Source organism: Chrysemys picta, chromosome 2 (genome assembly GCF_011386835.1).
Source record: "Chrysemys picta bellii isolate R12L10 chromosome 2, ASM1138683v2, whole genome shotgun sequence".
NCBI lineage: Eukaryota > Metazoa > Chordata > Testudines > Emydidae > Chrysemys > Chrysemys picta.
The window spans coordinates 184,566,587-184,594,344 of NC_088792.1; the positions used below are offsets into that span (position 1 = coordinate 184,566,587).

Sequence of the window (27,758 nt, forward strand, 5' to 3'; positions counted from 1 at the left end):
GAGTGATGTCAACAGGAGACACCCTGTGGTGAGAGAGCTGCCACACCATGCCTGGCCACAAGGAGGCAGCAGTGGTGAGTCAATCCCTTCACAACCGATGGAGAATGTGGGCATTCTTCTCACCCTAGACTGACTGACCCAAATGGTCGAAAACTCTAGACCTAAGTGTGTGTGTTGGTAGAATGGACAGAGGGATCTAAAGCATCTTCTCAAATGGATGACTGTAGCTCCTGCAGCAGATGGGTGCCCAGGAGCAACAGCTGGCCTGAGACTTAGGGGCACAACAGCAGGGACAGCAGCAAAGGCTGGTCCAATGGGTAATGACCCACCCTGATGCAGCCTCAGTGTCTCCCCTCCATGGGCTGTAGGCTCAAGCCTGGTGCCTCACTCCCTCGTGCCAGTGACACTTAAAAAGATGGGCACCAAGGACAACCCTGAGGCTTTCCTGGTAACATTTGAGTGAGTGGCGATGCCATCCAAGTGTCTACTCAACCAGTGGGACATCCTATTGGCACCTTACCTGATGGTACCAGCACAGGCTGTATACTGGAATCTGGATGCAGCATCTGACTAAGACTACGCCCAGGTGAAAGTGATTATACTCTACTACCTTGATACCACAGAGGAAACCTTACAATAGAGGTTCCTGAGGAAGAAATAGCCCAGGGGAGCCCAGCCCCGTGTGGAGGCCCTGAAATTGAGACCTAAGCTGTAGGTGGTTAAAGCAGGAGACTTGGACTGGAGTCAAGGTGGCTGAGCTTATTGTGGTGGAGCAGTTTACCTATATACTCCCAGCTGGAGTAGGCACTGGGTGCTCAAACACCGGAGTCCCTAGCCAATGCCATCCAGCGATGGAAAACTATCGGGCTGCTGAAACAGCTTTGGGCGTCACACAAGTGACCACCTGTGGCCAACGGTGCCTCTTGATACCAGGGAAAACCCACAGAGTGGAATCAGCAATCAGACGGCATGGTTGCATGGCCAGCTTCTGAGGGGACCAAGCAGGTCACCAGGCCCTGGACTGGCCCCTGTTGGGAAACCCTGGCATCTTAGACCCCAGTCTGACAAAGGCCCCTAGGACTCCTGCAGTCTCCTCTGCAGGAAAGCCAAGAGTTAGGAACAGATGAGCAACATAGGGAAGGGCTATTTCACACATTTGGCTCAGGGCTGGCACCCGCTCAGCCAGCAGTGGGGTTTACCTAACAATGAAATTATGTTGGCCCCACCTACAGGAGTGTGAGGGGGCAGCCTAACTAGAGCGACTGAGTTCATGAAGGATTAGAGGGAGTACAAAACCTTGAGCCAGTCCTGTGAGCAACTGCAGATGGTTAAAAAGAAGGTAATAGACCCACAGTGATCATTGCCCCCCACACCTCCATTTCAGCTATTGGCAGAGTGACTGTACTGGATGGAGAAAGACTGGCTGAGTGAAGTTCTTATTTCCTGGTCTCATAGGCATAAGGTCATGTGATTAGCTCATGCTATTCCCTCTGCAGGCCTCAGGCACAAGAAGACCCTGGCCAGGATTCCGAATCACTTGTATTGGCCCGAGATTCATCAAGAAGTTAAAGACGTCCACTGCTCCTATCCAAAATGCCAACTCATAGGAGCTAAAGGAGTAAGAAAAGCCATTCTGGTCCCACTCCCCATAATAGGCATCCCATTTGAAAGGACAGGGATGTAAAAAATGGAACTGGGTATAAACGTACATTAGTTATAGTTTATTATGCAATTCACTATCCCAAAGCAATCCCACTGCGCACCCTCAGTGCCAAGACTATTGCAGCAGAATTGCTAAAAGTCTTTGCCAGAGTTGGGGTACCTAAGGAGATCTTCACTGATAACTTTGTCTCTGCCGTAGAAGGAGGTGTGTGATCTACTAAAAATAAAGTCTACGTATGTCTATTATCTGCAAACAGGTGGTCTGGTTGAATAATTCAGAAAAGAATGTTAAAAAGTTCATTGCTAAGGACCTCCGTCACTGGAGTCAGTTGATCCCTCCCCTGTTATGTGCTATTAAAGAAGTTCCCAAATCATCTACTGGATTCTTCCCATTTGAACTCTTATACTTGAGATAGCCATGGGGGATTCTTGACTTGGTCCGTGAAATCTCAGCGGAACAGTCTCCTAAGCCTGAGAATGTTGTACTGAAGCCCTGGGAGAGACTTGAAACCCTAGGAACCTTTGCCAAAGTAAACCACCTTGGTGCTCAAAAGGCCCATGAACAAGCCTAGAACAAAGGGGCTCATATCCACGTATTTAAGCCAAGCAGTCGGGTACCACTTCTGCTCCTGAGTGCAGAGTCTAAGTTATTCACTGAATGGCAAGAACCATATGAAATAATCCACCTAGTCACTCTAGTAAACTATGAGATCAGGCAGCCTGACAAAAGGAAGCTAACTCAGATCTACCATATTAACTTTCTGATGCACCCGAAGGAATGGGAGAGCTTATTTATCACTCTTTAGCCCCCTGAGCCCGAGCTGGGATCCCAACTGCCCACCTCACTGGCCTCAGACCCTATACAGCTGGAAGTAAACCTCCACCCATAGCAGAGGGCCTAAGTGAGAAGCCTAGTAAAAGCCTTCTCAATGGTGTTTGTCTTCTGGCCAGAGCAGATTCCTTTCATGCAATACTGTGTTTGAACAGAGCCTGGGCAACTTGTCTGGGTGAACCCACAGACACTCCCCCCAAAAATTCAGGATGCTATGAAATAAGAGATCCATGCCACGTTTGAAGCAGGAAGAATCCTGCAGCAGTTGGCAAAGTCTGGTTGTATTGCTCCCAAAACCAAACTGTACTATCTGGTTTTGCATAGATTTTGGAAAGGTCAATGCTTTCAAGTCAAAGCAAATTTGATGCTTACCCCATGCTCTGAGTGGATGAACTACTAGACCTACTGGATAAAGCCTGATATATTACAGATTCCACTCATGCCAGAATCACAGGAGAAAACTGCCTTTACTGCACTGCTTATCGTATATCATTTTAGGACTATGCCCTTTGGCCTCCACAGTGCCCCAGTGGCATTCCAACAGCTCATGAATTAAGTTCTTCAACCACTTGGCTTGTATGTGGCAGCCTATGGAGATGTCATGATTATTGACAGCAGAGATTGGGAAGAACACATAGTACACATTTTTACTGAATTTTGGCCATGCTGATGGCTGGGCTAACTGCATACCTAGCAAGGTGTAAGATGAGAAAAGAAGAGGCCACCTACCTGGGATATACTTTGTGGAAGGGCCAGGTGTGGCCTTTCGTGGATGAAATCTAGGCCCTCGAAACGTGCTCTACTCAACCACAAAAGAAACAGAGGTTCAAAGATTCTTGGTGCTCGTGGGTTACTACCGATGATTCATGTCAAATAGCAGCTGCCTTCACAGACCTAATTAAGGACAGTAGCCCCAAGAAGGTTCATGAGTCAAAAGCCTGCAAAAAGGTTTGTTAGAAGTTGAACGATCACCTATTCAAAGACCCTGTCCTGTTCAATCCTGACTGTTCAAAATGATGCCTCAGAAGTGGGACTAGGCATGTTGTCCCAGGAAGCAAACAGTGTAACAACCTGTACTCTTTGTGAGCCGCAAACTATTCCCTCAGGAACGGGCATATTCTGTGAAAGAAAAGGAATGACTGGCTGTGAAATAGGCTGTTGAGTCTCTCTGATGTTCTCACGGGAAGTCCGTTTAAGCTTGTCACTGATTGTGTCCTTTTGGGATGGTTAAACACCATGAAAGACACGAACCCCTAGCTTATGCACTGGTATGTGTCTCTCCAGCCTATGCCTTCCAAATTCAGCTTAAAGTGGGAAAAGCTCACCAAATGCTAATTATTCCCTGCAACGTCTCCCCAGAAAAAAATCTTCTGGCCCTAGTTCCCTAGGTGCCATCCCCCATACAGGACAACAAGGTATTAAGGAACTCCTCTGGGCTCAAGCAGCTGTGTCCTGCCACGCCTGCCAGGCATGTATAGGCTGGAGGAGGAGCTTAAAAGGGGAGCAGACCAGCTCACTTGTTGGCATATCAGGGAAGAGAACGGACCTTCAGCCCTCAGCGTCTGAGGAAAGGGCTTCACAGACATGGACTGCCCTGGAGTGATCTGACCAGAGGGTCAGGTTGAAGGAAGAAGCAGACCACAGAGGCGGAGTGACTGTTAGCAGGAGACTCCCAGTGGGAAGAGAGCTGCCATGCCATACCTAGGCACAAGGAGGAAGCAGCAGTGAGTCAACCCCTTCATATCTCCCCAATTTCCCAATACAATCTAGATCACCCTCATCTTCAGGAGGTGTAGGCCAGTAGAAGGTGAGAGCAGGCCACTGTGCTCCTCTTCGACAACAATACAGATAAGTGAAAACACACAACTGTTGAAGGTAAGAGCTGCTGTTGGATCTGCTAAGAAGCCATAAAATGTTTGGCTATTATTTACCTTGACTCTCATCGTTTTATAGAAAAAATAGATTGTGGTTGTTACTTTGACACTATTCTGTAATACATTATGAGCAGGCCTGCAATAATTTGAAATGCATAAAGATATCTTTATATTTTTATAATAATAATAATAATTAATGGAGATATCCCATCTCCTAGAACTGGAAGGGACCTTGAAGGGTCATTGAGTCCAGCCCCCTGCCTTCACTAGCAGGACCAAGTACTGATTTTGCCCCAGATCCCTAAATGGCCCCCTTAAGGATTGAACTCACAACCCTGGGTTTAGCAGGCCAATGCTCAAACCACTGAGAGATCCCTCCCCCCCGACCTTTCTACATTAAGGTCTTGATTCAGCAAGGTCACATGCATAGCCTTAAAGTCCAGGCTAAATGAGTGCCTAATGTTGTAAGTATGTTGTAAGTAAATTAATGATTTTTCCCCCCCTAGCATTGTCAGTGATTGGGGAGGGAAGAGGGGTGTTTCAGATAATTGAAGAGAATCAGGAATCTATGTGGTGTAAAATCAACCTGAACAATGAGAACATTTAAAGTGAATTTAATTTCACAAGGCTTTCTGTCAATATCTGGCTATAAAAAGGCAGAAGTTCAGCCAATGGTGAATTCTAAAGGCGTGAGCAGGAATGGCAGCTTCAGATTGATTGTGCTTGGGTCTGCAGGCAATTTTTAACGAACATTTAATCAGGCCTCTTCTTGGCAAATGGTCTTTGAGATTTCTGTGGTACAGTGAGAGAGGTATTTCTGTGGTCTGGACAGCACTGCAGGCTGCTAAAAGAATTCTCTGTTGGAAAAGGAAGAGCAAGGTCAGGCAGATATTGAGAGGAGTATGAGGGCTACTGAGAAGATCAGTGCTAGGGGTCTCCCACTGTGACAACCTGCAGAGAATCACACTGCTGGAAAAACCACTATGGTTCACATTAGAAAAATCTCACAGGAAAGCTTTTAAAAAGAGAGAGATAAGAAAAGTGAATGCTTTTTGGTACTCTTTTATCACTTTTCTTACCAGATAACAGCATAAATCACTGTGAGATTCATTGAAGAATTGTGAACTGATAGCTACGATTTTACAGATCTAATTTTAGTTGCTTTCAGTTTGAATCTATGGTGTTTTGGGGGGTGGGGAGAGCTTTTCTAGCTATGTCTAATTAAACTAAAAATTGGATATCATCCTTACATGACAGAAGAAGCAGATAGTGATGAGTGAATAGAATAATTTAAAAAAAAATATTAGCAGGAATTTTTCCAGTTTAGGCAGATTAGTACAGTGGGAGCAGATGGATTCATTCCACCCCACAATAAAGAGAGAGAGAGAGACAGACTTAGGTATCATTTAATCAAACTGATAATACTGTATATAACAATCAGCACAAAAAGCAAAGTGATGTTTTTAGATCTGGAAAATATGCTGAAGACAGTTCAACTTGTATTATTGGGGAAAGAAGATTTCTAGAAATAAAGATATAAAATTGAAAGATATGGTTTATAACAATAACACCATTAGCTATGACAGAGTTCATTTGGACTGCTCTAGAGAAAGCAAAGTCAAAACTCATTGCAGACACTTCTGCAGTGCCTATTCTTTATAGTGAAATGTTCTGTTAGGCTTTCATTTAGTATTCACCTTTTCTGTTCTCAGACATTTTCCATTCTCAGTCATCTCCACTTACAGGAGAGCAGAGATATGAATCCAGCTGTTAAGGTTACTGTTTGTGCTAGGTGTGGGTGCTGGGGCAGTGGGTGGAGGGGAAAAGAGCTGTGACTGAAGACTGATTTGTAATTATTTGGGTATAACAATAATGGAGTTTAAGATCTGTAATGTGTTCAAAGAATTTTTTTCTCTGCCCTTTGAATCATATTTCTTTCTTAGAGGTCAGTTTGCTTCTACTAGCACTAAAATTACTCAGATAACAGCATGATGGATGACCTAATGAAGTGAGCATTCAGTAGGGGAAAAAAATAAATAATGCACATGATGAGGCAATGTGTTTAAAAAGAGATCCTGAGCAGCACTGGGGAATGTTGCTTTCACAGAAGATTTATTTTTTGTGAAGAAAAAAAAATAAAGTGTAAGAAACAAATAAGAAGGGATCATATTCTCCACTCCCCCTGTTTGCCTTAAGTTGGGGGATCTGGGGGGAACTTCTGTGTCTTTCTTGAAATTGAGTCCTAGCCTCTGAGTCCAGAGGGCTAGAATGAACATTTTAACAGATCCTTTTAGTATTCACTCCAGAGCTGTGATACAGGAGCTGAGCTTTAGGTTGATTTACCCAGGCTGTATAGATTTCAAGGCTTAGGACTCATAATAGCCTTCATGATTTGCTTATCCCTTTTGCAAGGCTGAAATTGGGGAAAGAAGGTTTTCCTAAAGTACAGTATTTTTTTCTACATTATGTACATGTTTTTGCCTGTCTGAGCATGGATTATGCCCATTGCCTTTTATTCAGCACCCTGATCACAGAGCAGTCAAGACAGTTATTCCTGTTGTTGCTGATTTACTGTTACAGCTGCTTCCTTTTCATGTGATTTAATTTGAAGTTTCAGCCCACCAGGGGGCTAATAGTCCCACCTATGCAGCTTTAAGAGCTGGTGGTTGTTTTCCACCTGAATGTTATTTCCATTCCTATTCATAGACATTCTTTCTTCACATTCATCTGGCAACAGCAAGGCAGTGTTCCAGCAATCCTCTTCAGAGGGTAAAAACATGGAACAATTTGGATGGAAAAATTATAAATTAAAATCAGTCTGATCACTTTAAAATGTTCATGTTGTTGTTTTGGTGAATGCCAGCAACTGGAAAATAATGGCTAATGTCCTGTTTTTGTACCTCGTTTAAGATTTTATTTATTTATTTAATGTTATTTTATTCATTTTTTCCATTGGTTGCACCATACATAATTTTTTTTTAAACAGGCAAGTAAACCTTTGCAATAGCTTAGCATTGCTTGATGTGAAGTATATTGCTAAAAATATTAGCAACTTCTGTAAAACCAGTTGTGAGTGTGTATAATATATTTACTCACACTGTAAAACTCTAGAGACATTTGACTATAAAGTTATGCTTGCAAGTGTGATAACACCACTGTGATATGTAGGTACATGTAATGGAATGTTAGTGGATGATGGCTACATAGCAGTGGAGAAACAACTGCAGATAGGTTAATCGAACTTTTTAATATCTGATATCAAACTTTTAAAGGTGGGCTGTGAACGTGTGCAGATGCTATTATGAAGGATGTTTTACAGGATTTTTTGTAAGTGCCTAACTGCATATTTGCATAGAGGACTGTGTTCCAATGGACATTTCAGTATTGTTGTCTGATAGTTTTGACTGTGTTGTGCATAATAAAGCATTGTTTATGTTGAACTGAAGTATGCTGGAGAGAATCATCTCAGTACTGCTTCCATCAGGACGCTCACAAAACCAGAAGTCCATCTCATGAAGCTATCCCAGTGGGCAAAATAATAACAAGAATATTTTTGGTTTATATTGTAAATTGTTTTGGTTTTAAATAATAAATAGTTCTAAAACCTTTTTAAACAGAGTTCAGTTTGACACTCAGCATAGACTGTTGTACCTCTCTTTCAACATAGCGTGAGTTAGAGAGCAGTATTTTGCTTTTTCTGTTTGCATCATAGTCTTAACATTATTTAAATCAATGTTTTTGTTTGTATTTTCCAAATTAAAATGATTAAAAACATTTAAATTTTATGAGGCGTAGCTTCCTCTGCCAGTCCAGTTGGAGCCACTTTGAAACCACAGTCATGCGGCTTCTAATGGATGGAACTGTCGATGTGACCTTTTCTTTTCTTTTCTTTTCTTTTCTTTTCTTTTCTTTTCTTTTCTTTTCTTTTCTTTTCTTTTCTTTTCTTTTCTTTTCTTTGTTTTATTTCCTGTAATAGAAGCTTAACTTTGTGTTGAGTTAATCATAGTCATCTAATTAATGCATAAGGAAAATGTCCCCCCTTTTTAATTGACTTATTTCTTCAGCAGCTTCATTTCTGCATTATGAAAAGGTTGAGGTCAGGGGCAGACTTATAGTAGTGGCCCATATGAAGTCTTTTTCGTTTCAACTGTTGTTAAAGAGTGGCACAATCTTTACTCTCTTTGGGCAGGAGAATGTTGTTACCAGATTTCAGTGTTCAAGGGCAAGACTTTTTACAATACAAATCAACTACACTACTTCCTAAAATCTGATTGATGGAAAATAGAGTATTAACTGCCAGGAAACAGGTTTTTCAACACTACTATTTAGCCATCCTGCACTGACTACCCTTTTAATGGAATAATTTAATATGTCATTGCTAACAGTATAATTTAAAGAATGCAGCTTGTAATAGTTATTCCAGGTTACATGATAATCACCGCATTCAGCCATTGGCTTGTTAGAGCCTTAACTACCTTTGGCCTTTGCAGGCTGTTAACTAACCAGTCAGTCAGTTAACTGCTAGTAATGGTCATTAGCATGGACTGATTGCTTGAGCAGCATTGTTTGGCCTTTTTAATAAACTAGATAGCCTCAAAGATGGGAGTGCAGTAAAAGTCCAAATTGAGTTGCTGTAGAGGCAGCACAGTATTAATCATTGGCTGTGAATGTTAATCACTCCACAACAGTAATAATTTACAGCATTGTTGTAGCACTCTGGTGCTCATAAAATGAACTTAATAACCCACCACTACCCATAGGATGAGCCTCTTTTTTTCTGCAATTCAATACTCAGCCTGGCTGCATAATAGTCTTGTGAAATACTGCATTAAAAAGGGGTGAGCAGCTGTATGATAAAATAAACAGCTCTAAAACAGATTTGTTAATTATCTCTTTCTTTTATTCACAGAGGGTGTTTGTGAGATATGGCTGACCAGCGAAGATACAGGGGCTTATGGCAGAGACATTGGCACAGACCTTCCTACACTTCTGTGGAAGCTGGTTGACGTTATTCCTGAGGGAGCTATGCTGAGACTTGGCATGACAAATCCTCCCTATATTTTAGAGCATCTGGAGGTAAGTAAAAAAGAGAATCATTTACATATTGACATAGATATTAACAAATCAAGTCAGTGTGGTATCCTGTGTAGAATAATAAGTGCTTCATTTAAGACTGTTAGTAACTTTTTGTAGTCACAGATTATAAAGAGTAAATTTGTAGAATTAGGCTTTAGATGTTAAACCATTTGTCTGTCATAGGAGATTGTCCAATTAATCAAATATCCAAATCTTCGAATGTGATAATATTATTGTGGACTCTAACTGAGCAACTTGAGGGTAGTGATGTTTGGATTTTGCTTTCATAATCAGCCCTTTCAATAGCTAGTAGAAGAGGTCATAGCAAACTATGGATCCTGAGTCAAAATCTTCCATCCCATTTGTGCCTCTCAGAAATGCACCCAGAAAAACTTGTATTGCTCTTAGACTCAGCATTGTGTTCGTAAGATGGCAAACATCAGGATGAAGAATAAAAGTGAAAATATTGCCCTGTGAGTGTGCAGGGCTCCCATAGAGAGCAATGGGAACTTTAAAAGTTTAGTTAGAAAAGAACATTTTGTAACAAAATAAATCAGTGAATGCAGAGACAAGGTGTTGAAGAATGGATGTGAACTACAAATATACAAGTAGCAGGAATTGAGAGAATTCTCCAAAGAATTGGACCTGGTGACAAAATCAGAGGTGTAGCCGTGTCAGTCTGGATCTGTAAAAAGCGACAAAGAGTCCTATGGCAGGTGCCACAGGACTCTTTGTCACTGATGACAAAATGAATTTCCTGAATCTCTTATGAATTGATGATGGGAAAAACCTAGCATAAGGGAGCAAAAGCGGTGACTTAAAAGTCTTCTGTAGTCTGTATCTCATCAATACCCAGGTACAGCTACATATATATGAAAATAAATAGCAGGTGAACATCCAGCACTACCTCAAATATTATAAATGAAGTATTTCCACTTGTGGTTCCTTAAAGCATTGAAGCCCATGTTTATTTAACATTGTTCCCAGTGAGCTCTTCAAAGTCCTGAGGAACAGAGAGTGAGCCTAACTGCCTTGATTTCTAAAGAAACTGTATACTTGTATGCAGGATCTTTCAAGAAGTGTCTGTTGCCACTAGAATATAAAGGGATAGCTTTGTGGTCTAGGAACAATGGTGGCTATTGAAGCATGAAGGTCGATAGACATAACTGACAGATAAAGGTGCACTCAGTTACTGTTTAAAATAATGAGTAAAGATGCTACTGTATCAATCAAAACAGGATAAGGTCTTCTGAGGAGCCTCAGCTGTCTAAGCATCATTTTGGGGATACACAAAAACTCTAGAATTAGAAGTTTCATCCTTCTTATGTGTACCATGCAAGTGTGGAATAAGACCATAAAATGAGTCTGATTTGTGGGGCACCTCAAAGATCTGTTGTCAGTTTTTATAGGAGCTGGGTTTGCATTGTTGTTTCTGGCCTCAATCTTCTGCCCATAGTCACTTGTTTGTAGTTATGTGTATGCTGGTGATTGCCACCCACTCCAGAGGTAGATGTATTTAAGTGCTGATGTACGTACAGACGGTATATTCCCAGTTATCAGAATTTCCTTTGTCCAAAAATCCTAATTATTCGAATCCACATTGTGTCCCCCATATAGCTCTACAAATTACAAGTAATACATTCACATGAACTTCATGGTATACTACATTAACAAAAAATTCATGATACACCAGTGGAGCTGTGTACTCACTCAATGACTACAACATTGTGTCAACTTCAAAGTGCATCTTGCATAATTAGTTGTATTCACAGCAATATAGTAAGTGCTCCTCCCCCATCATGGAGACTAGGGCCTTGGCTACACTTACCGGCAAGTTCGACGGCTGGAAATCGAACTTCTGGGTTCGACTTATCGCGTCTAGTCTGGACGCGATAAGTCGAACCCGGAAGTGCTCGCCGTCGACTGCGGTACTCCAGCTCGCCGAGAGGAGTACCGCGGAGTCGACGGGGGAGCCTGCCTGCCGAGTGTGGACCAAGGTAAGTTTGAACTAATTCGAAATAAGGTACTTCGAACTTCAGCTACGTTATTCACGTAGCTGAAGTTGCGTACCTTAGTTCGAATTAGGGGGGGTAGTGTAGACCAAGCCTAAGACATGGCTTCCCAGTGACCAGCGGGATCTCACCGACACCAGAATCAGCACTGAGGGGCCGCATCCAGCCACAGCCCGAGACAGGTAACCTGGGCACCAGGACAGTCACGGGGCAGCGAGGTGCGTAGGTGAGGGGCTGATGCACAGAGTGCCATCATTCCCAGCTGTATTGTAAGCTTTACTGCCTCCCAGCCTGCAGCTAGATCCCAGATCAAAATAGCACTTCTGTTTATCTGAACACCTAGTTATCTGAAGGATATTTGGCCATTTGGATAAATGAGGGTGTAATGTATAAGATTTTTGAAAAACTTTAGAATCCTCCAAGATGAAATATTTCCATAAGCATTTACATTACTTATGATATTATGATTGTATCTTTATTACAGTGTTTCAGATTTATTAAATCGGTTGATTTAATTTGCAGAAGCTATGGTCAACATACCATAGATTTAGAACATCAAACCTAATAATAAAAGCAATACATTTGATCGAAACAGATCAAAGTTATAATACTTCATATTTGTTTTCGGAACAAGCAGTTTCTAAGAGTACACATTTAACATTCATCAGGCACGCTGATAACTTCTGGCTTACACATTCAGCTTGTAATATGTTATGGGTGTGTAACTAGTAATGACTAAATGGTAGCAGGTCACTGTAGGTCAAATGCAGCTTTGGGCAGCATGTTAAGGCAGCTTTGAACACTCGTCAGTTTTACACTAGGTATCCCTGGCAGGACGGTTCATTGTACATATCAACGCTGGTAATTATAAAATATATAAATAAATGTTGATAAATGCAAAGTAAAAGACATTGGAGGGAAACATTTAAACTACTCATATGCTTTACAGGTTCTAACTATATTACCTCAGGAAAGGTGACCTGCATGCCACTCTGGACAGCTCAATGAAGATTTCTAAACAATGTATCAGAAAAGTAAATAAGATGTTCAAATAAATAAGGAATGGGATGGAGAATAATTCAGAAAATAATAATTGCCATTTTATAAATTAGCAGTATGACTTCAGTACTGATCACTCCAGCTCAGAAAGGATATTACAGAATTGCAGCTGGATCAGAGAAAGGCGACAAAAATTATTAGGGCATGAAAAAAAATATTTTAGTAAGAGAAATTGAATAAGAGGGGATATGATAAAAGTATATAAAATAATGAATGTGATAAAGAAGGTAGGTTGGAAGTTTGTGTTCTCCTTATCCCAAAACAACAACAACAAGGGACACACAAATTAAGAAGTGGCAAATTCAAAACTGATAAAAGGAAGTACTTTTTCACACAACATATAATTAAACTGTAATGTATTACCTCAAGATATTGAGACCAAAAACTTAGCAAGGTTCAAAAAGAAATCTGACATTTATATGTATAACAAGATATTCAAAGTTATCATAGTTAATACTACAAATTTTTGGAAGAGATATTAAACCTCATGCTTCTGGATTTAAGGTAGTCTCTAAATACTAGGAGTTAGGAGGAGACCTGCTGTGGAGAAGCAGATGATTTTCTGACATCTACCTAGCCAGGGTTTCTTGAACAGTCTTTGAAGCATCTGGAGTTGGCTGCTTTTGAAGATGGGATACCAAACTATCGAGACCACAATTCTGATCTAGTATGGCAATTCCTATCTTCCTGTGACATATTTTCAAGTACTTGCAGGGATGGGGGGTGGGGGGAGGGTTAAAAGTGCTTGCACACTGTCTCGTTTTCTGAGGAAAAACATTGGTCTTAATGGAGGGAGATTCTTCCATATATATATTTCTCATGTGCTGATTGCCACAAATAATGGGTATATAATTACCTACATAGAATAAAAACGCACACTTGGTTTATATTTCAATTAAAGCTTGCATTCTTCTGTGTAAAATACGTTGACTTGTAATCCGTATGATTCAATTTAGCACTGACAAGGATTAAAAACAGCCTTTTCCAGTACTTCTGTAAAGCATCTTGTGACTGTGTGTTTTGGAGGCATTTTGTTTGGGTTTTTTTGTGACTTCTGGTATCGGTTCAGGGAACCCAGCTCACTGTTCATCCTGATACAATTCCCTAGAGTTTATATGGGTCAGTTAACCTTGCTGCCAGGATACTTACCCTAATATTGTATCTCAATCTATCACTGCGATGTAGCAGATTGTTCACTTCCTGTTAAGCACTGTATTGATTATACAATTGCTTTATTGATTTATAAGACATCACACAGCTTGGCATTGTTTAGCTAGTGGATTTCTTTTGTTCGTGAGATTCAGGGATGTGGTATTGCTTATGATCCATAAGAATTATTTGAGGTTACAGAGTTAGAGGTCCCGTAGTCACTTTGTTCCCTGTCTTTTGAATTCACTCTCAGACCACACCAAAAAATGTGCTAATTGCTGAAGCTCTAAATGCCATCCAGTAATTATTTTTTTATTTGGTATTTTAAATCATGGATTTTGTGACATTATTTATTTTAGCATTGAGTGATGGGATTTTCATGTGGTGTGGGTGTGTGTGAATGACACAGAAGCCTTACTCAAAAACCTCCAGTTGGTTGCTATGTCAGTGGAGGTGCTTGAAGATTGAAGAGAATACAAAGTCCTTACCCATTACCCAAGTTGAATACCCTTGTTGGCTGAAAGAGCTGAATGCTTGCTAATCCTGTGGCCTTGTCTTGACTAGGAAATAAGATGCTTTTTTCCCCAAGCCAGTTAGTTTGAGAATAAGAATATGTAAATATGTACACTTTACATAGTCAAAGTGCTAAGAAGTGATAGATTTTATTATTATTATTCTTTATTATTTATTCAATGTGGACAAATGAAAGCTAGTATCCCTGGAAGAAAATAAACTGGAAAGCAGATCTTCAATAAGAGGTAGAGAATAGGACGTCACTGAATTAATTTCTGTTTGAACTAGAAAAACATCCAGTCTTGATTTAAAAATTGCCAGTAATGGAAAATCTATCCCAACTCTTGGTAAGTTGTTCCAATAGTTCTATTACACTCAGTGTTAAAAAAATGGTCTTATTTCTAGTCTGAAGTTGTCTATCCTCAAATTACAGAAATTCAATCTTATTATGCTGTTATCTACTAGATTGAAGAGCTCATTCTCAAAGTTTTGTTCCCCATGTAAGCATTTAGATTGTGACCAACTCACTCCTTAACCTTCTCTTTGTTAAACTAAACAGATTGAGCTACTGAAGTCTATTACAATAAGGCATGTTAGTAGTACAGAACCTCTAGCAAATGTCACAAAGATTGATGAATGAGATAAGGATAACATGACAAGAAGTCCTGTCTTAACCGAATTGACAGTGCTATAGCAAAGGGCATTATGCACTAAACTTTTGCCCTTCTGGGGGTGGCGTAATCCCTTTTGACCCCTGAGCCCCCAATAGAAAGGTCCTCCTAATCTAGGTCTGGGGAACCAAGGAGATTTGCCTGGGGGAACCATTGGTTCAGCAAGCAGTGTTACAGCCATCTTCTAAACATGCACTGGTGGAAGTGGCCACGTCACAGACATTGTTAAAAAAAACTTCTTATTCACCTAAGAAGGTTGGAAGGTTTGAGGATGTGAACTCTTTTTTTTTTTTTTTTTTTCAGTTGGCTAAGAAGCATCACAAATCTTTGAACTGAAAGCAAGTAGCTAGCTGGCTTCCTGAGCAAGATACTTATGCATTCCACAAGCCAACCAGGATTCAGTTTAAAAGAAATAGAACAGTTGTCTCAGATGTGGATACACAATGACAGGCTGATTGGTTTGACATGAGTGCCTTTGCAAAATACAACAGAGGTGATAAGTACATAACTATGCCTCTAAAGTGTGAGATTGAAAGACAAGATTGGTGGGGAAGTAACTAAAGCTTTTAAAACAATATTCATTAATGGGAAAGTGCCTCTGTCAAAGCTGCTTCCCCACTTTGAACTTTAGGGTACAAATGTGGGGGCCTGCATGAAAACTTCTAAGCTTAACTACCAGCTTAGATCTGGTCCACTGCCACCACTCCCAAATGCTAATTCCCTTCCCTGGATAGCCCTGAGAGACCTTCACCAATTCCCTGGTGAATACAGATCCAAACCCCTTGGATCTTAAAACAAGGAGAAATTAACCATCCCCCTCCTTTCCCCCACCAACTCCTGGTGGATCAAGATCCAACCCCCTTGGATCTTAAAAACAAGGAAAAATCAATCAGGTTCTTAAAAAGAAGGCTTTTAATTAAAGAAAAAGGTAAAAATCATCTGTGTAAAATCAGGATGGGAAATAATTTTACAGGGTAATCAAACTTAAAGAGCCCAGAGGACCCCCCTCTAGCCTTAGGTTCAAAGTTACAGCAAACAGAGGTAAACACCCTAGCAAAAAGGTACATTTACAAGTTGAGAAAACAAAGATAAAAACTAACACGCCTTGCCTGGCTGTTTACTTACAAGTTTGAAATATGAGAGACTTGTTCAGAAAGGTTTGGAGAGCCTGGATTGATGTCTGGTCCCTCTCAGTCCCAAGAGCGAACAACCCCCAAAACAAAGAGCACAAACAAAAGCCTTCCCCCCACCAAGATTTGAAAGTATCTTGTCCCCTTATTGGTCCTTTGGGTCAGATGTCAGCCAGGTTACCTGAGCTTCTTAACCCTTTACAGGTAAAAGGATTTTGGAGTCTCTGGCCAGGAGGGATTTTATAGTATTGTACACAGGAGGGCTGTTACCCTTCCCTTTATAGTTATGACAGCCTCAAAAGCTACAGATGAATTGGGATAAGAATTTTAAACAACGCTGAGGCCTATAAAGGCAGCCATCTAGTCAGCCAGCAGCACAGGACCCAGGGGAGTTTGAGTGTAGATCTGTTGAAGGAGAAGGGAGGCAACCCCTGTTCCTTAGGGGCAGCAAGTCCGTTCTTGAGGGTGTGTATAATTGTTTACTTGTTTTTTAATTTGCAAAGTCTGGTAGTGGGCGGTGAGAGAAGCAGAGCACTTGATCACAACTAAACCTTGATTAAGGGAGCAGAGCTTCCCTTATCAGGAAGCTTATAAAGGCAGCTAGCCAGCCAGTGAACAGATCTGAAAATAGGGAAGTTTGTAAGGAGAGTTTGGGGGAGGTGGATTTTTGTTTTGTTTTTCTTTCTTGACGGGAGCTTAGGAGTGAAGTCTATGACAATCACACAGGCAGCAGTGGTAGTGACCTGAGGAACGGAAGAGACAATGAAGATGTTGGATGTGGACACTGTGGGATATACGTTATACTTGAGAGAAGGTACCTGGAAGATGCTTCATTTGTATGAAGTGCCACCTGATGAATCTGGTGGAAGAGGAAATCAAAGGTTTGCAGCTGCAGCTAAAAATTATGGTTGAATTTCAAAGGGGAGGGAAGGAGAGAGGAAGCTGAAACGAAACCTCAAGATGCTCAGAGGCAAGCTGGACCAGAGAACTATGTGACTGGACTCCTGAATGAAGAAAGTGGCCAGTGGAAGCATGTGAATACAAGAATAAGGCAGAGGAAAAGACCAACTAGCAAAGGAGAAATAGAGACAAGGAATGGGTTTGATGAGTAGGAAAATGAAGGGTAGAGGAAGACAGTAACAGAAGATGGGAGAGTGATGAAGAAAATAGTGGCTAGTCCTACAAGAGGAGAGGAAGAGATAGTGGAGATGGCCAGAGTTTGGACCCCCAGGAGCACAGAGGATGACTCGCAGAAGATTTTACATGAGAACAGAAGACAAGAAGACTTGCAGCCAGAAAGAATAGAAGGTGAAAGGCCAGATAATTGCACCAACACCAGAAAGATGCAGGTCTTCGTGGAAGGCTTTGGAATGTTCAACCACTGGGAAGCATTCACAGATAGAGAACTGTTCTCACGGTATGGGTTCCATGTGAGTAGGGAGCGAAACAGACTTCTGGGATGGAGGTTGGTACAACTAATTAAAATAACTTTAAACTGGGAATTCAGAGAAGGCAGCTGGAAGATGATCATGTAGTCTCCACTCCTGGTTCTAATATTGGGAGGAAAATCAAGTAAAAGAGGATACTGCAATGGAAAAAGGAACAATATTGGGGTAGGAGAATGGACAACACAAGGAAAGATAGTGCCAAAACCACCGACAGGAACAGTCAGGTAGGTAATATTGGGATTAAAATGAATGTACCTAATTGGGTGAGAAATCTGGGTGAAGTCAAGCAGAAACAACTAAGGTGTTTATATACCAATACAAGGAGGCTGGATAACAGAATGGAGGAACTAGAACTACTGGTGCAGGAAGGGAACTAGATATTATAAGGATAATGGAAACATGGTGTAATAGTAGTCATGACTGGAAAACAGATATTAAGAGTTTATTTGTCTTTCCTGAATACCACATAAGGTAAAGGGCTTTATTGCTTCAGGCGAAACGATGAGGCAGAGCACGGGTGGATGGGCAGACCAACGGATGCTACTACTTTCAAAAGCTTTGGCTCCGGACATATAGCACATGTCTATAACCCTCAGTAGAATACAGATAGGAACCATACATCTGAAAGAACCTCCAGTTACAGGTAAGTAACCTCCTCTTACAGCACCAGAGGAAGCAAATACAGTAAACAGCCTCTCCAGATCTTTTGTGATCTGTGTTTGCCATTTCTCCAACTGTCTCGTATTTATACCCAAAAATGTTATTTTGTTGACTGAGTCGATGTTTTAACCTTAATCTGAGTAGATAATGCTTTTTAATCACACTATGCAAAGAAGTTTTGGTTAATATAATTCAGGAGTCTGAAAGCCACAGTCTGTCAAATATCCTGTTGGCAGTCTGAGCACCTTTGCTTGACAAGTAATTTGCTCAATTTTATTTCTCTGTCTCTCAAACATTTATTTTTGTTAGATTTTCTGTAAAGGCCTTCAAAATCAAGTTTAAATGTACATCTGGCTATTTGCCCATTTGTGTATGCACACACCCATGTGTTTATGCTTTAAAAAGTAAGAGAACCATATGAAAATGCCTTTAAGTGGAGACCAGACTGAGAGCTTGTGTATATCTAGTGCTGTTTTCTCTACACTTTTATATTAACAGAATTGTCCTGCGTCTTTGTTTGACTGTCAAAATAAAATACAGTTTCTAGACTCTTACCTTTAATCTTCATCAAATTAAACTACAGGGTTACGCGTTTGATTGCTTCTTTAGACCAAGGACATTGCACCCACCTGGGGCTCCTTGCATCTCTCAATTCCTATAAGCTCCCCTGTGTGCCATCTCCTGTGTTTCAGGGACTCAAGCTATGTCTACACTACAGCCTATGTCGGTAAAACTTATGTTGCTCCGGGGTGTGAATATTCCACTCCCCGGAGCGACATAAATTACACTGACATACGTACCCATGTGCACAGCGCTGTCAGAGAGCTTATCCCGCTGACATAGCTTCTGGCGGAGGTGGGTTTTTATGCCCACGGGAGAGTTTTCTCCCGTCGGCATAGTGTCTTCATCAGACACACTGCAACGGTGCAGCTATATCCGTGCAGCTGTGCCGCTGGAGTGCTGTACATATAGACATGCCCTCACTGCAACCCCCCACTCTTCTCTAATGCCAGGACCTCTATGTGCCCTTGTTCTGTAGCTCTGTGCACCAGGGGCTTCGTGTGCTGTCTCCCCAATGCCACCACTCTCCTTGATACCAAGGTCCCTCATTCCCCACAACCCCATCCAGGGAATCTGTGTGCCCCCATTCTTCCTTCCTCCTATGCCAGGGATTGTGTGTATGTCAGCGAAAATGAGGTCTCAGAGTCTAAAATAGGGAAAGAACAAGTCAAAAATTACTTTGACAAGTTAGATGTCTTCAAATCACGAGGGCCTGATGAAATGCATCCTAGAATACTCACGGAGCTGACTGAGGCGATATCTGAGCCATTATCTTTGAAAAGTCATGGAAGCCGGGAGACATTCCAGAAGACTGGAAAAGGGCAAATATAGTGACCATTTATAAAAAGGGAAATAAGGACAACCTGGGAAATTACAGACCAGTCAGCTTAACTTCTGAACCCGGAAAGATAACGGAGCAAATAATTAAGCAATCAATTTGCAAACACCTAGAAGATAATAAGGTGATAAATAACAGCATGGATTTGTCAAGAATAAATCATGTCAAACCAACCTGATAGCTTTCTTTGACAGTGTAACAAGCCTTGTGGATAGGGGGGAAGCTGTAGATGTGATTATATCTTGACTTTAGTAAGGCTTTTGATACTGTCTCACATGACCTTCTCATAAACAAACTAAGGAAATACAACCTAGCTGGAGCTACTATAAGGTGGGTGCACAGCTGGTTGGAAAATCGTTCCCAGAGAGTAGTTATCAGTGCTTCACTGTCATGCTGGAAGGGGATAACAAGTGGGGTCCCGCAGGGATCGGTTCTGGGTCCAGTTCTGTTCAATATCTTCATCAGTGATTTAGATAATGGCATAGAGAGTACACTTATAAAGTTTGTGGATGATACCAAACTGGAAGGAGTTGCAAGTGTTTTGGAGGATAGGATTAAAATTCAAATTGATCTGGACAAACTGGAGAAATGGTTTGAAGTAAATAGGATGAAATTCAATAAGGACAAATGCAAAGTACTCCACTTAGGAAGGAACAATCAGTTGCACACATGCAAAATGGGAAATGACTGCCTAGGAAGGAGTATTGTGGAAAGGTATTGGGGGTCATAGTGGATCACAAGCTAAATAGGAGTCAACAGTGTAACGCGGTCACAAAAAAAGCAAACATCATTCTGGGATGTATTAGCAGGAGTATTGTAAGAAGAGACAAGAAGTAATTCTTCCGCTCTACTCCTTGCTGATTAGGCCTCAACTGGAGTATTGTGTCCAGTTCTGGGCACATTTCATGAAAATGTGGACAAATTGGAGAAAGTCCAGAGAAGAGCAACAAAAATGATTCAAGGTCTAGAAACATGACCTCTGAGGGAAGATTGAAAAAATTGGGTTTGTTTAATCTGGAAAAGAGAAGACTGAGAGGGGACATAAGTTTTCAAGTACATAAAAGGTTGTTACAAGGAGGAGGGAGAAAAATTGTTGTTCTTAACCTCTGAGGATAGAACAAGAAGAAATAGGCTTAAATTGCAGCAAGGGAGGTTTAGGTTGGACATTAGGAAAAACTTCCTAACTGTCAGAGTGGTTAAGCATTGGAATAAACTGCCTAGGGAGGTTGTGGAATCTCCATCATTGGGGATTTTTAAGAGCAGGTTGGACAAACACCTGTCAGGGATGGTCGAGATATTTAGTCCTGCCTTGAGTACAAGGGACTGGCCTAGATGACCTCTCAAGGTCCCTTCCAGTTCTATGATTCTATCCCCTGACCCCTCATTCTCTCTCCCCTCATACCAGGAGCTCGGTGTGTGCCCCATTCCCTCCATGGCTCCCCATTTCTCCCCTTCCCCCCACCATTCTCATATTTCTTTTCCCTTCAGGATGTCAGCTTTTTAAAACTATATTGGGAAGATAGGCAGAACTAAAATAAGAGGTATTGTTGTGCTGGAATATATTAATGGCTGCCATCAGATGGTTCATTGATCTATAGACAATTACAGAAGTGGTTGAAGGTGATGGCTCTGCTAACCGCATGCCAGGGGTTCTGTGTGTCCTGCATTTTCCCCTTTCAGTTTTTCTGATTTTCATCAAAATCAATAGAATTCTGGACATTGATGCCTAGAATATTCCCAGAAATTTTTGAATTGATTGGATGCAGTATTCAAAACTAATTACAGACAAATAGAGAAATGCTATTGAGTTGACTGTTACACCTCACTTCGTTTGTGCAGTTAGGATCACAGTAGCATGAAAAACAGACAGTGTTGTATGTGCAACACCCTAGCTAAGTGTTGTGTTCCCTTCTGATGACTGCCCCACAGAGTGGGTAATAATGTTTTACCACTACCAGCAGTAATGGGGTTACTCCTTTTAGCTTTTGTGCTAAAGGCCTGTGCTTTTGCTGCTGAGGTTTAAGGTGGGGAGTCTGGGTCATTACAGATAGTATCTATTTCAGAAGGTTGTTCTTAACTGGAATCTAGCTATTTAAAATCTTTCCTAAGAAATGTTGCTGGGTTTCTTGCTGTTAGAATCTGTTGAACAGAATTAGTTATGATAATCTAATTCTGTGTCAGACAGGAACATCAGGCAACTTAGCAACACAGACTAAAAGGCTTTAAAATAGCAAACTGTTTTTAATTCTGTAGCAATACATTTATAAGCAATTACTATAGTTAATCTTATTTATTTATTTATTTTTTAATTATTGTACATGATATAGCAGTGAAATAATTGGTTGTGTGTGACCACAGGTGTGCTCTCCAAACACAACAAAAACGTATTGGAACATTTTGTTGGGAAATGGCAGCTTGATTCCAGGAGACTCTGGCAAGAATGCTCTTTTTAAATGATTTTAAGAGCATTTTGTTTTTAGACTAAGGGCTGGTCTACAGTGGGGGGGCGGGGGGGGGGAGCGGGGGGGATCGATCCAAGATACGCAACTTCAGCTACACGAATAGCGTAGCTGAAGTCAAAGTATCTTGGATCCAATTACCTGGGGTCCACACGGCGCGGGATCGACGGCCACGGCTCCCCCGTCAACTGCGCTACTGCTGCTCGCTCTGGTGGAGTTCCGGAGTCGACGGTGAGCGCGTTCGGGGATTGATATATCGCGTCTTAATGAGACGCGATATATTGATCCCGGATAAATCGATTGCTACCCGCCGATACGGCAGGTAGTGAAGACGTACCCTATGTATGAGTAATACTGGATTTCATATTTGCAAGCAGATGTAGGCCTAATTAATGAAGTTACTTAATTTAGAAAGCCTCATAAAAGGATTCTGCTAACCCTGCCACAATATTTCAGGGTCCCTTACTCAAAAGTGCCTTTAGATTGTATGGTTGAATGTGAATTTTGTGAGGAAGGAATTATTGATAGTTTTTAGAGGTTCATCCTTGAATCTCTTTAGGGATTGGCAAAACCCAGCATAACTTGTCATAATATGGAATCAGTGTTACTGGATTGTTCCTTACACTAAGGGTATGTCTACACTATGAAATTAGGTCCATTTAATAGAAGTCGATTTTTTAGAAATCGATTTGATACAGTCGATTGTGTGTGTCCCCACTAAGCGCATTAAGTCGGTGGAGTGCGTCCACAGTACCGAGGCTAGCGTCGACTTTAGGAGCATTGCACTGTGGGTAGCTATCCCACAGTTCCTGCAGTCTCCGCCGCCCATTGGAATTCTGGGTTGAGCTCCCAATGCCTGATGGGGCAAAAACATTGTTGCGGGTGTTTCTGGGTACATGTCATCAGGCCCCCCTCACTCTGTGAAAGCAACGGCAAGCAATCGTTTCTCGCCTTTTTTCCTGGGTTACCCGTGCAGACCTCGGTGAGGTCGGTCGGTGGCGCCTGGACACAAATGGGAATGACTCCAGGTCATTCTCTTCATTAAGTTTCGTCTAATGGAGATTCAGTCCTGCCTGGAATATCATGCCAGCTGGAGGCTTCTGCCTCAGGCTGCTCTCCCAGCCGGCAGCACCACACAATCACACCTACCCCAGCCTACCCCTTGCTCCCATGGCTCATGAAGCCTGGACAGTAGTAAGGAGCACTTGAACTATAGGCTGAACAAGTGCAGAATGGTGGTAGAATGTGCCTTTGGACGTTTAAAAGCTCGCTAGCACTGTTTGCTGACTAGGCTGTTTGCGATTGGATTAGAAGAGTGTGACAGTTGTGTGTGTTTCTCCTTGATGAAAACCTGTCCCCTTTGTTGATTTTAATTCCTGTAAGCCACGTCATCAGTCGCCCCTCCCTCCATGAGAGCAACGGCAGACAATCGTTTCGTGCCTTTTTTCTGTGCAGACGCCATACCACGGCAAGCATGGAGCCTGCTCAGATCACTGCGGCAGTTATGAGCACTGTAAACACCACACACATTATCCTGCAGTATGTGCAGCACTGGAAATGTCAATAGCAGGCTAGGAGGTGACGGCAGTGCGGTGACGAGAATGATGAGGAAATGGACACACAAGTTCTCTCAAAGCACGGGCAGTGGCAATTTGGACATCATGGTGCTAATGGGGCAGGTTCATGCCGTGGAACACAGATTCTGGGCCCGGGAAACAAGCACAGACTGGTGGGACCACATAGTGTTGCAGGTCTGGGATGATTCCCAGTGGCTGCGAAACTTTCGCATGCGTAAGGGCACTTCCATGGAACTTTGTGACTTGCTTTCCCCTGCCCTGAAGCTCAAGAATACCAAGATGAGAGCAGCCTTCGTAGTTCACAAGTGAGTGGCGATAGCCCTCTGGAAGCTTGCAATGTCAGACAGCTACCGGTCAGTCGGGAATCAATTTGGAGTGGGCTAATCTACTGAGGGGGCTGCTGTGATCCAAGTAGCCAACGCGATCACTGAGCTGCTGCTATCAAGGGTAGTGACTCTGGGAAATGTGCAGGTCATAGTGGATGGCTTTGCTGCAATGGGATTCCCTAATTGTGGTGGGGCGATAGACGGAACGCATATCCCTATCTTGGGACCGGATCACCAAAGTAGCCAGTACATAAACCGAAAGGGGTATTTTTCAATGGTGTTGCAAGCACAGGTGGATCACAAGGAACGTTTAACCAACATCAATGTGGGATGGCCGGGAAAGGTACATGACGCTCGCATCTTTAGGAACTCTGGTCTGTGTGAATGGCTGCAGCAAGAGACTTACTTTCCAGACCAGAAAATAACCGTTGGGGGTGTTGAAATGCCTATAGTTATCCTTGGGGACCCAGCCTACCCCTTAATGCCATGGCTCATGAAGCCGTACACAGGCACCCTGGACAGTAGTCAGGAGCTGCTCAACTATAGACTGAGCAAGTGCAGAATGGTGGTGAAATGTGCATTTGGACATTTAAAAGCTCGCTAGCGCAGTTTACTGACTCAGTTAGACCTCAGCGAAACCAATATTCCCATCGTTATTACTGTTTGCTGTGTGCTCCACAATATCTGTGAGAGTAAGGGGGAGACGTTTATGGCAGGGTGGGAGGTTGAGGCAAATCGCCTGGCCGCTGATTACGCGCAGCCAGACACCAGGGCGGATAGAAGAGCACAGCAGGGTGCGCTGTACATCAGAGAAGCTTTGAAAACCAGTTTCATGACTGTCCAGGCTACGGTGTGAAAGTTCTGCTTGTTTCTCCTTGATGAAAACCCACCTCCTTGGTTCACTCTACTTCCATGTAAGCCAACCGCCCTCCCCCCTTTGATCTCCACTTGCAGAGGCAATAAAGTCATTGTTGTTTCAAATTCATGCATTCTTTATTAATTCGTCACACAAATGGGGGAATAACTGCCAAGGTAGCCCGGGAGAGGGGGGGGAGGAGGGAAGCTGTTAACATTACATAGCACATGTGCTTTCTTTACAAGGTCGCATTTTGCTTCTTATATTGAGGGCCTGCCGGTTTGGTGTGTGAGATCACACACGCAGGCCCGGCGGGCAACAGAATTCGGCTTGCAGGCAGACATGGTAAGCCACAGTATTTTGGCTTCTTTAACCTTCATAACATGTGGGGATGGTTTCAAACAGCAGTGCTCTCATTTCCCATACCAAGCACCCGTTGGGCTGGCCATTTAAAATGGGTTGGCCATTTAAAAAGAGGGGCAGCGGTTTTCGAGTTAACATGCAGCACAACTAAAACCCCATACGCACACCCAATTCTTTGGGGTGATAGCTGCACTCCTCCCCGCACCGCGTGGCTAACAGCGGGGATGATTTCTGTTCAGCCACAGGCAAACAGCCCAGCGGGAACGGCCACCTATGAATGTCCCCTTAATAAAATTCCCCTATTTCAACCAGGTCACCGGGAATGATATCACTCTCCTGAGGATAACAGAGAGATAAAGAACGGATGTTGCTTGAATGCCAGCAAACACCGGGACCATAAGCTGCCATGCTTTGTTATGCAATGATTCCAGACTACGTGCTACTGGCCTGGCGTGGTAATGGAGGACGGAATAAGGCTGCCCTCCCCAGAAACCTTTTGCAAAGGCTTTGGGAGTACATCCAGGAGAGCTTCACTGAGATGACCCTGGAGGATTTCCACTCCATCCCCTTACACGCTACCAGACTTTTCCAGTAGCTGTACTGGCCGCCAATGCATCCTAATTCTTCAGGGCAAATTAATCATTAAACAAGCTTGCTTTTAAACCATGTATTATATTTACAAAGGTAAATATAGCTTTGCGCTATCTTCAACCACCTCCTCCTCATCATCTTCCTCGTCCCCAAAATCTGCATCCCTGTTGCATGAAAATCCATTGACGGAGTCCACACACAGGGCTGGGGTAGTTGTAGAGGCACCCTAGAGTGGCATGCAGCTCATCATAGAAGCGGCATTTCTGGGGCTCTGACCCGGAGCGGCTGTTTGCCTCTCTGGTTCTTTGGTAGGCTTGCCTGAGCTCCTTAAGTTTCACGTGGCACGGCTGCGGGTCCCTGTTATCGCCTCTGTCCTTCATGCCCTTGGAGATTTTTTCCAATATTCTGGCATTTCGTCTTATGGCACGGATTCGTGTCCCCATACAGCGATCAGATCCAGTACCTCCCGTTCGGTCCATACTGGAGCTCTTTTGCGATTCTGGGACTCCATGGCCACCTGTGCTGATGAGCTCTGCATGGTCACCTGTGCTGATCAGCTCGCCACACTAGCCAAACAGGAAATGAAATTCAAAAGTTCGTGGGGCTTTTCCTGTCTACCTGGCCAGTGCATCTGAGTTGAGAGTGCTGTCCAGAGCAGTCACAATGGAGCACTCTGGGATAGCTCCCGGAGGCCAATACCATCGAATTGCGTCCACACTACCCCAAATTCGACCGGGCAGGGTCGATTTCAGCGCTAATCCCCTCGTCGGGGATGAGTACAGAAATCGATTTTAAGAGCCCTTTAAGTCGACAAAAATGGCTTAGTCGTGTGGACGGGTGCAGGGTTAAATCGATCTAATACTTGTAGTGTAGACCAGGGCTAAGTATAAGGAATATCATGGTAATGTTAATTAAGCAAAATTTAAAATTGTTCGTGATCAGGAGTGAAATAGGTCTTGTACATGGGGAAATTTACAGATATAATTATATTGGTATAGTTATGCTGGTGTGGCTTCCTATGTAGACACTCTTATTCTGAAAAAAATGCACGCAGATGGGGAGTTACACCAGTATAATTTTATCAGAAAATTTCCTTCTGTAGACAAGCCCTTAATCTCATTTCAGTTGTCATCAGATTTTCAAGTTAACATTCCACTGAAATAAATATTTCATTTCAAATTTCTTAGAGCTACTGTTTCAGGTTGTCAATCTGCAGACTTAGGAAAACAATACTATATCTGTTCACACGCCAATCTTATTTAGAAGAATATTGAAACCATAAAGGATAGAAACTTTATTTGTTTTGGTTTTTGAGTCTGTGGTTATTTTTTTATGAAAAAGTAAATTTTGGTGCACAATTTTGCAGCAAATTCTTTAGCTGTGGTAATCAGAAGGGGCCGTAGCAATAGTTCCAGATTCAGTTTTTTACAATTTTTCTGAATTAAAATAGGCACATGTGGGTATGTATGTGAAATAAAAAGGATTTTAGTTTCTACCCCCCTCAAATAAAAGTTGGTTGCCCAAAAATTGAGATGTCACCTTTGAAATTGTATGCTGTACGTTTATTATGCCTCACTTTCCCAGTGTGTGGTGTAGGGATATCAACACCTGCCTCACAGGAGTGTTGAGGATTAATAAATTAAATATAAACAATGTTGAGATCTTCTGGCAAAAGACACTATAAAAGTATTATTTTTCATAGTGGCTATTTTGGCTGCAAAATTAGCCATAACTATACATCTTGATGTACCTCTTGTCTGCTGAAAACAGAGGAATTCCTCATTTCTTTTCATGGCCGTCTTATTTCTTAATGTTTCAGTGACCTTTGATATAAAATGAAGTTTATTTGTGCTTTCCATCACGCTTCCTGTCTTGCCAATGGGTATACCAAAGACACGGTGCTTACAGATTTTCTGTGTGGTGTAAATGGAATGCAATGTAATCGAATCACTGTTTCCTCTGAGGTCATGACTTCACCTAAATTCATGAAAAATGTATGTATATACACGAGAGAGAAAAAGAGGGAGAGAATTCAGTCTTAAATGATCATTTAAGATTCCAACAAACAATGGCAGTTTAACAGAGAGAGTCTGTTAATAAA

At 42.2% G+C, this 27,758-nt stretch overlaps 1 protein-coding gene across 13 annotated transcripts in view; it reads left to right on the top strand.

Annotated features, from left to right (window-relative positions):
* Positions 1 to 27,758, top strand: part of CDKAL1 (CDK5 regulatory subunit associated protein 1 like 1) — a 790,609-nt gene that overhangs the window by 358,463 nt on the left and 404,388 nt on the right. For all 13 annotated transcript variants that reach the window (XR_010597970.1, XR_010597971.1, XR_010597972.1 and 10 more), the window contains one exon: positions 9,278 to 9,444. Coding sequence is in view for 10 of the 13 variants with exons in the window: in XM_005281387.4 (XP_005281444.1) it covers positions 9,278 to 9,444 (167 nt within the window). In the remaining 3 variants the exon portion in view is untranslated. The remainder of the gene's footprint in view (positions 1 to 9,277; positions 9,445 to 27,758) is intronic.